The sequence below is a fragment of the Temnothorax curvispinosus genome, unplaced genomic scaffold, assembly GCF_003070985.1.
Source record: "Temnothorax curvispinosus isolate PA1 unplaced genomic scaffold, ASM307098v1 QBEX01017991.1, whole genome shotgun sequence".
NCBI classification, from domain to species: Eukaryota; Metazoa; Arthropoda; class Insecta; order Hymenoptera; family Formicidae; genus Temnothorax; species Temnothorax curvispinosus.
Window position 1 is genome coordinate 273495 of NW_020227771.1, and position 14875 is coordinate 288369.

The 14875-nt window shown below is 32.2% G+C and overlaps 2 protein-coding genes across 2 annotated transcripts in view; one reads left to right on the forward strand and one right to left on the reverse strand.

Moving 5' to 3' along the window:
* The window catches only part of LOC112468012 (exonuclease mut-7 homolog), a 6384-nt gene extending 754 nt beyond the window's left edge, over window positions 1-5630 (forward strand). Inside the window, exons 3-13 of the mRNA XM_025037000.1 lie at window positions 396-586; window positions 647-885; window positions 977-1158; window positions 1261-1449; window positions 1516-1713; window positions 1810-1959; window positions 2147-2425; window positions 2521-2669; window positions 3115-3936; window positions 4005-4195; window positions 4303-5630. Coding sequence (XP_024892768.1) covers window positions 396-586; window positions 647-885; window positions 977-1158; window positions 1261-1449; window positions 1516-1713; window positions 1810-1959; window positions 2147-2425; window positions 2521-2669; window positions 3115-3936; window positions 4005-4195; window positions 4303-4660 — 2948 coding nt within the window. The 3' untranslated portion in view covers window positions 4661-5630. The remainder of the gene's footprint in view (window positions 1-395; window positions 587-646; window positions 886-976; window positions 1159-1260; window positions 1450-1515; window positions 1714-1809; window positions 1960-2146; window positions 2426-2520; window positions 2670-3114; window positions 3937-4004; window positions 4196-4302) is intronic.
* Window positions 5631-5732: 102 nt separating this feature from the next.
* Window positions 5733-9473, reverse strand: LOC112468013 (paraplegin). Its single transcript, XM_025037001.1, has 9 exons — window positions 9075-9473; window positions 8295-8579; window positions 7973-8204; window positions 7577-7891; window positions 7302-7470; window positions 6879-7231; window positions 6303-6799; window positions 6100-6225; window positions 5733-6014 (listed from the first exon to the last, which is right to left on the reverse strand). Exons 1-9 carry the CDS (start codon window positions 9246-9248, stop codon window positions 5850-5852), a joined length of 2316 nt encoding a protein of 771 aa, XP_024892769.1. The 5' UTR covers window positions 9249-9473; the 3' UTR covers window positions 5733-5849.
* Window positions 9474-14875: the final 5402 nt, after the last annotated feature.

Consider the following 14875-nt stretch of genomic DNA (forward strand, 5'->3'; position numbering starts at 1 on the left):
TATATATATATATATATATATATATATATATATATATATATATATATACATATACATAACAATTATAATTTTTGTAATTTATTGATTTACACATAACAGAAGAAAAATTATGTAATTATTTATGTTAGGGGGTGTACCTCTTTAATAACTTTGACAAATATATTTAGAAAACACACATAAGTTAATTAAAGTAAACCAAAATAAGTTGGCATTTTTATTTCTACAATACATGTCAAAGTTAAGGAGGCGTGTTCCTTAATATTGATAATTTACAAAAGTTATTTTCTGTAATAATTGCTGTAATAATGTTTTGAGAGGTTATATTGTATAAAAAAGATAGCGATATTTTCTTGAAGAAAAATTTAGACTTTTTGCTAACTTCGATTGCGTTACAGTGATAGAGGAGTTTGCAAATTGGATAGAAGAGAGAAAAGAAGGATACAAGGAATTTCTTGTTCCTGATTTGAAACTAGCAGCGTTTAAATTAGTGAGACAAAAACACATGAAACAAATGCTACTAATAAAGAAAATATCTGCCATATATGACTTTGTGGAGCATAAAGACATATTCTTACAAACAATAAAAGTAGGTTGCCAGAGATATAATAAATCTATTTTATAGGTACTTATACATATATTTTTTTAGGATATGATACAAGAGAAAGAATATAAAGAAGCTGCACAATATGCAGCCATATTACAATTGCAAAGTCATTTTATAGATCCGAAAATATTGTTACTACCGCTTATACTACAGAATAAATTGCAAATAGTTGATGAATTTTTAACGGGCTGCCCGGAGGTTCAAAAAGCGTTGACAACTTATTTGGACAACTTAATAGCACCAGGGCAAAACGTGCAGATTATCTTGGAACAATTTATTTAGTAAGTGACAATATGTTTATTTTTATTAAGCATCTAAATCAATTATTATTAGAGCAATGAGATTTTTTTTCACTGAACTGAATCCTTTCAGTACAAATGATATACCAGACGTTAAGATATCATTGACACAAGTTCGTCCGATAACCAAGCTTATTGCACGTCTAATAAAACAGTATAACTTATCGCCCGATGTATGTCCTCACTTAAACACAAAACGAAACGAAGGAGCGTTGCAATTCCTTATACATAAACGCTATGTGGATGGTAGCTTAAGTAAATATCCATTTTTCTATATTATTATTTGGAAAGACCAACGATTCTCTTGGTTGGAAATAGAAATTACATTTTCTATTTAATTGCTTTTATTACGTACAGATATTGCCAGTTGGAGAGAGATGGTGAGAGAAGCAATAGGGAATGATGTTAAATTACAAACGGAGTTGCTCACCATGTTAGTTAACACTAATGATGAACAAGAAGGTTTATACTGGGCAAGAGAATATGAAATACCTAAAGATGAATGGCCATGGGCTATCGTGCATATAGAGGAACAAAGTGCACAAAGTAATACTTTTATCTATATTTTTACATTTGCATCTTGAGGAATACCCATAATATTATAGTTTGCAGTGGTAAATGAGGGCGCTTCTACGAGTAGAGGAAAAACCCGGGAACCAAATGAAGATAATGTAAATTATCATATTTTAAAATTACCAAGAGAAAATGTGAAGTTAGTAGACGATGGACGATTATTTGAAGAGTTCCTCGATAATGGATTAAGAGATGTTAATATGGTTGGAATTGACTTGGAGTGGAAACCTAGCTTTGGTAATCACACAATCGAAAGTTGAATATAAAGAAGCTATATAAAACAACTTATAATATATAATATACTTTAAATGTAAAACGTTTATATTTCATCAGGAACTAAACAACCTGAGCTGGCACTTATGCAAGTAGCTACTGCAGATAATGTCTATATTTTGGACGTAACTACTATTGGCAATAAATTACCAGAACTCTGGAATGAGCTTGGTCTTATATTATTCGGAAATAAAGACATCGTCAAGATTGGTATGTGGTTTTAATTATCTAAAATAGTGTCGTCTGTATTATTTTAATTACGTGCAATATACATGTTGTATTTTACTTGCATATTTATCTTGGAAATAGACAATTATTCAGTCATTTTATGATATGAGAATAACACAAATGTTATGATATCGAGACTATTGCATATTATTTTATGTATCATATACAGGATTTGGAGTGGCACAAGATATGACTGTAATACGTAATAGTTTACCAGCCTTGTCGTCCATTAAAACACATGGCCAAGGATATCTTGACCTGATGGTTTTATGGAGGAAATTAGTAGAGGAGTACAATTTCATTTTCCCATACAAAGGCGATCCAAATTTTACAAACAAAAGCTTGAGTAAACTTGTAGAATTGTGTTTCGGACAAAGACTTGATAAGTCTGATCAATTTTCGAATTGGGAGCTGAGACCTTTGCGAGAAAGTCAAATAATATATGCTGGTTAGTAATCGCTTTTCTGTGTGTTTAATACAATATTATTTAATATAATTTTTTCCCATTGCTATACGTGTATGTGTATCTGTTATATATGGCAGCACTAGATGCGTATTGTTTGTTGGAGATATACAATGTATTAGCAGATTATTCAGCAGATATGGACATACCATTTGAAGATATTTGTGCTGAAATACAGTATATTCCGCACGCACATACAAAGACGAATGTGAATAAGTTTCCACAGAAGGTATAAATTGCAACAAATTGATACGTAAAAGTATAATATAACAATACTTTAGTAAAGAAGTGGCAATTTTTTCCATTTAATGACGAGTGGAAAAATATTCTGTATGATCTTTGATGAAAATATTATCTTTATTTGTTATGAGAAAAACGTTATTTTTATAGTTAAGCATTACATATACAGGGTGTCATTTAATTCGCGCCCACTATTTATACAGCGATATTTTTTATCAAAAATTGAATAAAAAAATCCTGAGCCATCTTCTAGTTCTTCTTTTGTTGTATTATCCTTTAAAATTACAGAATAATTGACTAATTTAAAGTTATGTAGTATGTTTTTTTAATCTTTTTTGTATTAAAAATAAATGATTTTTTAAATAAAACATGTTATATTGATTTAATTGTATTCCTTATGAACACTACTAAGTTCATTACTAACCGTTTTACAGAAATATCCAACAATGCCTAATAAAGATAATGAGAATTATCGCATGAACGCAGGAGCTTCGCCCAAGTATGGAACACATAGACCTATGGCCAAACATGGGTATCACAATAAACAGAATGATCAGGGTAGATCTGTACACCGTGATCTAGCTAATGACAGTCGACATAATAACCAGAGAAGATATGATAACTATGATAATCATGATAGAAGTGCGCATAATGGAGTAATCCGAGTAGTTAATGATGGAAGACACAATGACCAAAGAAGATATGATGAGAATCATGATAATTATAATCGTGACAGAACTGCGCATAGTGGAGTAATCCGAGTACTTAACGATGGAAGACACGATGACCAAAGAAGATATAATCACGATAATTATAATCAGAATAGATATGCGAATGCCAAAATGAATCAAACAGCCAATGATGGAAGATACGACAACCAGAGGAGATACGATAATTATGAGAATTATAATAGACATGATACCCAGAGTAATCGCGGTAATCAAACTAGACGCGACAATTATAATAGATATGATAAACAGAGTAAATGGGAGGATATTCAGGGTAAACGAAATATTCAAACTAGACAGAATAATGCGAGTAGACCTGAACCCGTACAACGACGAAATTTGGATCCAATTCCTGCGCATACATGGCGCGTTGTGTGCGACTCAATGTTGGGTGGTTTAAGCAGCAAGTTACGCATGTGTGGCATAGATTGCATACACGTATTATTTGATCAAGGAGGAGACGATTCTGCTAGACTGGCGATGCGCGAGAACAGGATTCTATTAACGCGTAACAAAAGTTACGAAAGAGTAAGATCCGTTTTACAACGTATCAACGGTCAATATAGATCTTATTTTAATAATCTCTGTCACGTTAGTTTAAGCAGTATCTACCGCTGGAGAATTGCTATAGGATAATTGCCGACACACCCGACAACCAACTACGTGAGGTTTTACATCACTTTGGTGTTGTAATAACGCAAAATGATATTTTCAGCCGATGCCAAATATGTAATTGCGATGAATTCGTGAAAGTTCCGAAGAAGCTAATGGACGATCTTATGCAAAGGTGAATTGAATTAATTTATATGTTTATCTAGATACGTATATGCATACATATGTCTTCCCTCTTTTTTTTCAATTTCTTGTAATAAAAACAATTTTTATTTGATCCAGCTTTGTGAAAATTATAAGGAAAAACAATTATCGAGTATTGCCTAATCGAGTGGACAAGACATTAGAAACCGATATTGACTCCGATTCGAACGATGATTTCGAAATTGTTCGGAATTCAAATAATTATTTTACAAACAGCGAACATCGTACATGGCGTTTGTCCATGGATACTCTTGACGTTGACGCGTGTACAACCAGATATCACATGCGGATACAAATAGATAAAGTCCCACTGAACGTATTGAAGAATGTACAGACCTTTTATATCTGCGAACATTGTGGGAAGATTTATTGGGACGGCTCGCACTTGGAGCGAGCACTTAATGGCGTTATCAAAGATTTAATTGTTAAACAATAAGTATTAATATTGAATGTGATAAAAGGTGTGTGCTTGAGGGACTGGCAAAGCACAAAAAAATCAAAATCGTCCTTAGTTTGAAATTTCGAGTGCATGCTAATTGTTCCTACAAATTATGATGCCAATGATAAATATGCAATATTGTCACGCTTATTCAAGACATCTGGCCATAATAATACTTGTGACATAGACGTAGTCGTGTCGTTACCGTTCTTCCTTACATTTTTAAAGTATAATAATATTATATTCTGTTTTGCTTATCTTAGCTGTGTATGCCATATAATGATGTCATAAACTAATATAACCTGAATTTTATTCTGACAAAATTGGTCGTATCGATTACTCCATATTATGATTATGATGCCATAGAGCTTTTTTTAAGTAATTACTTTAATGATTACTGCTAATAGTTACTGTTTTAGTATAAGTTGTTAAATAATCTAAGTAGTTTTTCAGTATTTAGATTTCTAATCCTCCTGTTTAATCTTTAAATAAGATGATGATTTCCGAGATATAGATTATTTAATAAGATTAATAAGAACCACGTACAAATACCCTAAGATGCAACTTCTGTTACACGACTACATATTTGACATATATTTCTTACATAAGAGCGAATCGAATGCAAGTACTTTATAAAGTATCTACTCCGCTGCATTTATATTGTAACTGTTTCTCTCAAATTTATAACAAAGAACAAAAATGCCCATTAGAGTAAAAGACATTTGATTTTCCATAAAATATATCTTAGTTATTTATACATATTATATGCATACATATATTTAAAGAGAAAAATACGTGTATCTATTTTTTATTAAAAAAAAAAGTATTGAAAAAGATGCTAATGACCACACGAGGCATTTTTAGATTTAACAGTTTTTTAAATCTACATTTCCTATATTTTCCACTATCTATGTTGTAACAAAATTTATTTCTACATAAGTATTGAAATAAAAATATGTTTCTTCCATTTCTGTGGTTTTATTTATTACCGCAATTTGAATTTGGTAAACATAGTATTGAGACGATATGTAATAAATAAAATAAAAATATGTACATATGTATAACAGGAAAGAAAGTATTTTACAAATCTCGAATTTACCAACAAATTTTTCAAATATATTTAATATATTTTATCATCCTAATCTTTCTTTATACAGAATATAAATATCTACAAAAAATATACGTTTTATTCTGCCAATTCTCTGTCTACCGACGGGGATTCTCTAGTTGGACCAGAATTTTCAAATTCTCCTGGTTCTACAAGTCGCTTCTTTCCATATGGCGGCGGTCCAATTAATTTTTCTACATCATCATACGATAATGTTTCCTTCTTTAATAGAGCCTCCGCAAGCTGTGCTCAATAAAAATATTTTATATACGTAAATTCGCACAGTATTGTTTAATTATAAATATATGTGTAAGAAATGTATACATACCGTATCTAATTTGTCTTTGTTATCCAAAAGCAATTGTCGAGTTTGTGCATATGCTTCCCCTATTATTCTTCTTACTTCGACGTCCATTAAATTAGCTAACTTTTTGCTATACAGCTTCTTAGTTTTCTACAAGAGAAAAGAAATTAGACATTACGTTCTAAGGTACAATGAACAGGAGAGTTCGCGGTAACATTATCTCATACCGTGCTGGTATGCTCTTCTTCGAAAGAAATTAAACCCACAGCTGGACTCATTCCGAATTGTTGGACCTGGTGATACGCCATTTTTGTCACAGTCTTCAAATCGTTTTCGGCGCCCGTTGAAATTTTATTGAACGTCACATGTTCCGAGACACGACCACCTAACGTCATACACATGCGTTCGAAAAGTTGCTCCTTACTGTAGAGCTTCTGATCAGATTGCGTGTATTGCGCGAATCCCAGTTTCAAGTTAGTTCGTGGCACTATTGTTACTTTGAGCAAGGCATCGGTATGCTCCAACAGCCATCCCACTAACGCGTGACCGGCTTCGTGATAGGCGACGACACGTTTTGTGGACGGCGTTAACGGATTATTTCTCTTTGTCAAGCCACCAATCGTTCTGTCGATCGCATATGTAAGATCGCTGCTTTCTACTTGTTTCTTCTTATCCCTCGCAGCATGTAGCGCGGCTTCGTTGCAAACGTTTGCTATGTCAGCACCTGAAAACATCATGCTTGTGTGATAGCTGAAATAATAATACCTTTGAAGTACTGCTCTTTTTATAGATAAATGCAATACCACTAAAACCAGGTGTAAGATAAGCCAAGTATCCCGAATATTTCGAAGGTTTGTTTTGTAAAGATATTTTTTTAAGGTGAGTCTCGAAGATTTGTTGTCTCTCCTCTACCGTGGGAAAATCGATTAAAATGTGCCGATCGAATCTGCCGGGTCTCAATAACGCCTTATCCAATACGTCTGCCCTGTTCGTCGAGGCCAGTATAATAACGTTTTCTTTTGATATCATTCCGTCCATTTCTACTAAAAGTTGATTTAACGTTCGTTCAGATTCACGGTCAGATATCCCGAGCGAGCTCTCTGAACGTTTTTTGCCAATCGCGTCAATTTCATCGATATATATAATACTTGGTGCTCTATAAGAAATTAAAGTAAATATTAAAATATCATTAAGATAAATTTAGAGAAGTAATAGAGCAGACAAACCTCTTTTTAGCTTCTTTGAATAAATCTCTAACTCGAGCAGCACCTAAACCACCGAATACTTCAATAAACTCAGAACCGTTCATAGATAGGAAAGGAACGCTCGCTTCAGTCGCCACAGCTTTAGCCAGTAATGTTTTACCGCATCCAGGAGGTCCCAAGAGTAAAACACCTAAAAATAGGATTGTATTTTTAAGATCTAATTTTGTAGCATAAACTTAATAGAAACGCTAATAATTTTCTATTTATATATATATAAGTGCAATGTCAGCAAATACCTTGTGGTATTTTAGCGCCCAGCATTTTGTAACGTTCTGGTTTTTTCAGATAATCGACAAATTCCATCACTTCTATCTTAGCCTCTTTCAGTCCAGCTACATCCGCAAAACGTACACCTTTTCCCTTTCCCACCAACGGCTCGACTAGAGTAAATTTCGCCTGTTTCATTTGCGAAATGATCTCGAAAGGTTTGAAGGAAAAACGTTTTCTCACAAAACTAAAAGCAGCGATAGCTACCAGCGCAAAAAGTGCAAATCTTACAATACTCGCTATGTATTCTATCTTCCTTTCGTAAATTACTTGTACTCCTTGGCCTAAAATATTTTAGACAAATACTTCAATTATCGTAATCTGACGCGTGATGTTCGTTAATGCATCGCAAGCGATTTATTTACCAGGTTTTATGCCAAGATTCTTTTCCACCTTCCTCAGTTTCTCTTCAAAATTCTCAATGCTTGGGACAGCCATGTGATATCTCTTGTATGGGCTTCTCTTTCCTTTAATAATGGCACCATCGTGCACAACAATTATAACACGCTCGATAGTAGGATTTACAATAATTGCCTCGACCTCCCCTTTACTTAACATGTCATATACAAATTCATTCCAGGAAATAGAAGCAGCGAGCTATTCAAACATAATATGTCATATCTTAACGGTAGTATTTATACTTTTAAAAATAATTCCTACAATAAATGATGATTAATAAAAACTTACTTCTGCATTTGACATTCCCATCTGGTGTTTCAATACAATTAAGACAAAGTATAATACCATAAACCATAAGGAGAGCTTAGTAAAAACTGATTTCATATCCTCATTTTCATCAGGCTTCTTGTCTGGATTTTCTGAGTCTGATTTCTTTGGCGATTGTTCATTAGAGTTACTACATGTAGTATTAAAATATCTGATAGTATCGAATCTTGGAGAAAAACTAAATTTGCCGCTGCACAATAATGCTGATTGTACGGCATATAATTCTTTGCGAATCTTCTTGTAAGCCTAAAAACAAATCCCGCAAAATGTTAGTAGTATTCTAAGCTGTTTGCAAATTGATTCAAATAGAATATTAATTGACAGAATGCAGATTGATATTGATTTATGTTCTGCCAGCAGAACTTGTTGATGTAATCTCGCAACATATTGCCAACAGATTGCAAACAGAATCTATCATTTAAATAAAATATATCATATGGTTACAAAATGATAAACTCGATATTTGCAGTCAATTTATTATACTAGTAATTTTATTTTCGCTGGCATTGTGCCAAAAAAATTCATAGCAGATGCCTTGCAAAATCTGTTGAAAACAGATTTTGCTGTCTAGGGATATACTTGACATTTCTTTCCTGTCAAAGATATCAATGTTATATCTATATAAAAATCGTATCTAGTTGTCACAAATTGAAAATCAATTAGCTAAATAAGTGTGAAATATAAATAGAAATTGGAATAAAAGATGTTGATTCTTGTATCACAAAACATGTTGATACTTGCGTGATAAGACATGGGAAGAGATAACCTGTGAGCTCCATTATTATTCGCGTAACTGAAGTGTTTAACGTTAAAAATAGGTTTTTCTTTCGGGAGATAAATATTTTCGGATGGGAAATTGAATATCCGGCTTGGCGCCATGTAATATCGTTTCGGACACTTGATTAGGTTCTGCATGGTTCAAACTTCAAAAGCAATCACGAATAGATTTTCGCCTTGTGTCATGAGAGCTGATGAGAGCTTTGTTCTCTAGCTAAATTTTCTGCCCCAGTATGGAAAATATATACTGAAACATTATTTCTAGCAAAATTGACATTAAATATATCTGTTTGTTCTCTACGTAGCGTAGCAATTTGTGGTGATACTCAATACACAATTTAAGCCTGGGGGCTGGGGGCTGGGGGCTGGGGGCTGGGGGCTGTGGGGGTCGATTCTTGATTTCATTCGCAAGAGAAACGTATGTATGCGAAAATTCTGCTCTTACAGAAACGTTGCAAGTTGATTGGTTAAAAGCTATGCGACAGCCAATCGACTTGCAACTTTTCTGTAAGAACAACATTTGCGCATACGCTTCTCTTGCGAATGATTTCAAGCAGAGAGAAACCTGAGAGCGGCCACCGGGATCATTCCGTTCCAGCGGACGTATACTGATGCGCCGCCTGAGAAAGTGGACGTCAACTACGTCGTTACGCTCGGTAACGGTACACACATGGTTCGTGTCCGTGCTATGGTTCGTGTCCGAACTACTCAGATGGAGGGGATATGCCAGTCGGCTGAAGGTGGAGGAAGGTGGAAGCACATAAAATTGAAGGACCAAAAACCAGAAGCAAAAAGCAAAATAAGAATCCGCTATGGTACCTGTAGAGCTCTACAGATACCATAGCGCATGCGCATATGGCTTCTGCCTTCTGCTTATGGCTCCTGCAATTTTATGTGCTTCCACCTTGGCTCGGCACTCGTCAAGCTTCGAGCGGGGAGAGAAGGGCAGACATACGATCTGCTGTCTCCTTCTCGCTTGAGCTGTGACGTACTGCTTAGCATGCGCCGGCTATGCCACGATGCCATGCATTTCAAGTATCGCTCCTCGCGTCTCGCCGAATGCCGAGTCTCGCGTTGGCAAATCGACGATGCGCTATACGTTACATTTACGTTTATATTTACAAATTTTAATTTTTATATTTATAAATAAATAAATAAATATATATATATATATATATATATTTGAAATTTATAAATATAAAGATTGCAATTATAATTAATTAAAAAAATATTTATAAACATAAAAACTAAAATTCGTAAATGTAATGTATAGAAATCCCCGTTCTGGCAAATTTGCTCTTATATCAAAAACAGTCTTACATTAAAAACCTTTACTTTAGCATAATAGTATTTAAATTTAATATTTAAATGCATAACAATAATTATATATTAACTATATCGAGAAAAAAAGTAGTTCATAATGTTCTTTTTACTCTTATTAAATTTATATTAGCTATTAATGTTTATAAGTGGCCACGAGCAACAACAGAGAGATATTGAATTAAAATAAAAACAATTTCTTAAATAAACAATACACATGCTTAACGTTTCGACTGTACTTAGTCTTCTTCGGAACGGATTACTACGATAGAAGAAGATAAATATAAAAAAACATGATAATTAATGTTCAAGTTTACATACTAAAACATTAAACATTAGTCTAGACTAAAACATTAAACATGTTGGCGAACTAATAATATAAACAAAGTAAACAATAATCTAATTAAATCACAAATATAAAAACGCCGGAATAATCGAATAAAACCATAACAAGATAAATTTATATTTATATTGAGAAGTGGTAAAATCTCTTCTGTCAGGAAGAAAATGTAAAGAATTATTAACGGAGGTATTCTGATTTAAAAAATCTTTAAAATATATATTTTTCAGGAACTTTTTATAGGGAAACGAAGAAAGTGAATAACGTTAAACTTTGCATGTTCTCTTCACCTTATTTTAAAAATTTATTTTTATTTTTTAAGTAACAAAAATGCTCTTCTTTTCTGTTATATCCTGGTCACCATAAATGACAGACGGTGTAAATAATTCTAGCTGTTCTAGGTATCTGAAACCTAAAAACCAAAAATTTTCTTATTTAGAAGAAGTATATGTGGCTATAGTCTGAACTAGAACTAAACCAATATTTTCATTCTAGGTTCTCTAGGCGGCTTTTTTATCAAAAATATTATTAATCAATATTAAATAAACCATTTACGATCTGAGCTTAGATTTTATAGTAGCCTAATAATATTTTTTATATACTATATTTACATATTTTTCCAACTTTAATCAACTATAATACGCGCCGATTAACTTGTCAGACTTACAACACAGCTTCTATTGGGTTAATAAAATCCCCTCACACCCCTCTAATTAAATCGATTTAAATAATAGTAAAGAATTTACTACTCCAACAGGAGCTGTGTTGTAAGTCTGACAAGTTAGTCAGCGCGCAATTTATTAAGATTGGAAAAAATATATGTGTAATTATACATAAAAAATATTATTAGGCTATTAAGATTCAAGCTCGGATCGTACACGGCTTATTTAATATTGATTGATTGTATAACGGTCACATAAAACGGTCTTATTTCTCTTATATTATTAAAAATCAGAATAATAAATTTATTTCGCCAGTGAATAGAATAACAGTTAAAGCAGCTTAAATCGACAGTAACTGGCAATATATAACGTCTTTACCGATATGAACATTGAAAAAACCGAGAGCCAACTCGCTTTGTCGAATTCACACAGCACTTTTTCGGATCAATCATCGAGACATTATTAATTTCGACCAACGCTTTTGGTCAGAAGATGTAATTTCTAAATTAATAGTTTTAAATTTTATTAAAAATATTATTTAAAATATTATAACTTTTTTCAAAATTTTGTTAATAGAATGAGAATGTGGTGAGCAATACCTTAACGAATTAATAATGCAAGGACATACAGATGTTATTACAACCATTCGAGAAAACTGTTCAACATTTTATGTGTTGCTGCAGAAGAAATTAGTAATGTCGGCGGACAAATTATACGCTAATGGCTAGTGCTGCTAGAAAAGATCGTAGTATTTTAAGGATACATGCGGTAGATGATATTGCTTGTCCCTCGCTTGCAGTTTGAAAATGTTTGATTATTAAAAACATTTGATTATTAAAATCTTACATTCAAAATAACGCTTATAGCAGATAAACAAAAATCTTGTCTGTATTTGACATCACACTTGTAAAAATTAAGCGTGTAAAAAATCTGCGAAAGAAATGTAAACGTGCAAAGAAACTATTGTCAATAACATCACACATACACACACAGAAGAAAATGTAAATAATTGATTTCTTTATTATTACAATAATTTGAATATTGAAATTATTTTGTACCATATGCTTTCTCACACTTATATGTATGTGATTAATAATAAAATATGTTAATGACAAATAATAAATTACAAGAGCGTATTCTGGTTTGAAAGATCTTAAGGACGTTCTCCGGAAAATCGATTTTCTCTAGATTTTCTTGAAACTGTGAATATACATTAATTTATAGGTGTGCTTTATGTGTAATATAAATTTTAGTACCTTTTGCGGTATTAAAAATCGAGATATTGAGCTTCAAAGTTTCAACTTTCAACACGGAATTCTTATTCCGAGATATTGTGAAACAGACATTTTAATAAATTGTGAAAAAAGTTTTTTCTAAATGTTTTTGAAAGACTAGTATATGATGCTTTATATATAAAAATAGAAATTAATAATATGCGATAAGTTTCAATACCCTTGCGGTACTCGTTTTCGAGAAATACTTGTGTAAAGTACGCGATTTGAAGTTAACTTCTTATTTTTTAGTTGTTATATGTAATATTTAGTAAATTAACTGTAGTAAAATAAATTTTACTTTTTAAGCATGAATACAAGTTGAGTATGACTGGAGCTGGAGAAGGTTTTTAAAAATAGGTATTTTTCAGGAATTTTTTTATAGGGGAACGAAGAAAGCGTATAACGTTAAACTTTGCATGTTCTTTTAATCTTATTTTAAAAATCTATTTTTATTTTTTAAGTAAGAAAAATATTCTTCTTTTTGTTACTTTTATATTATATCTTGATCACTAAAAGACGTAAGTATGAGAGACGAAGTAAATGATTCTAGCTGTTCTAGGTATCAGAAATGTAAAAACCAAAAATTTTCTTCAGAATAAGTGATATGGGCTATCGTCTGAACTAGAATAAACATTTTCTTTTAATAAAATACTAATAAAATTTTGAAAAAAGTTATAATATTTTAAATAAAAAAGCCGCTCAGAATGGAAATATTGATTTAGTTCTAGTTCAGACGATAGCCACACTTCTCCTACAGAATAAGAAAATTTTAGCTTTTTACGTTTCAGATACCTAATACAGCTAGAATTATTTACATCGTCTGTCATTTATAGTGACCAGGATATAACAAAAAAAGAGCATTTTTGTTACTTAAAAAATAAAAATAAATTTTTAAAATAAGGTGAAGAAAACATGCAAAGTTTAACGTTATTCACTTTCTTCGTTTCTCTATAAAACATTCCTGAAAAATATATATTTTAATGATTTTTTAAATTAAAATATCTCCGTTAATAATTCTTTATACATTCTCTTCCTAACGTGTGTGTGAAGCTATCGTCTCATTTTGCAGAAACTCACAAATTATTGAGAGTTCTGGCTTCTTTCAAAAAACGCGTCATGTACAAACTGAGACGCTATGTTCACGCAGCGTCTCATTTTGTCCTACACAAGTTCCACCACTGTATCTCATCAGATTTTGCAAGATCTATATTAGTTCTATAACAGTTCTATAAAGAGTTTATCTCATCAGATTTTGCAAGATCTATAGTTCTATAACAGTTCTATAAAGAGTTCTGCCATGTAAAAGCAAAAAAATTAATTATAAGGTACTAAAAAAAAATTACAATGCAACGAGTATACCGGTTGAGATGCCAGTTGAAATCTCGGAGTTCCGGTTTATGTAAAATATTTTTCGAGTAGTTTTGAGCATATTGAAACATTTTCTAAAGAGTTCCGAGCGTTAGAATCTTTGTGTTATATTTAAAAAAATTAATATTAACCGAAAAGTAATCATGACAGAAGAAGATGAGACGCTGTGCGAAATCTCGGAGTTTTGGCTTATATAAAATATTTTTCGTATAGTTCTGAGCATACTAAAGCATTTTCTAAAGAGTTCCCGCCACTAGCTACGTTGTATATATACGTTTATTAACTTTAGCAAACACTAGCTACGTTGTATAATTTTTAAATAAATTAATACCGCTCAAAAATCAGGAATTTATCGAAAATAAGGTGAGAAGCTGGCCGTATTTCGGCAGTTCTGTGAGTTCTGCTATAATTCTCGTGTAGTTCTGAACGTGTTCTAACGTTGTCCCATTTTATTCTGGCAATAAGCATTATTTATTCATTTTTTAAATAATTCTTATCGCTCGAGAAAGACCCTATTCTCGATAAATTCCTGACTTTCGTGCGTTATTAATTTATTTAAAAATTATACAACATTGCCAATGCCCGGAACTCTTTAGAAATTGTCTTAGTATGCTTAGAACTGTACGAAAAATATTTTATATAAGCCAGAACTCCGAGATTTTCTACAGCGTCTCACCCACATACCCGTAAATGCGTCTTTCTTGGTCGATAAAAATTATTTAAAATAATGAATAAATAATGCTTATCGTCAGAACTCTTTAGAAATAAACGTTAGAACACGTTCAGAACTATACGAGAATT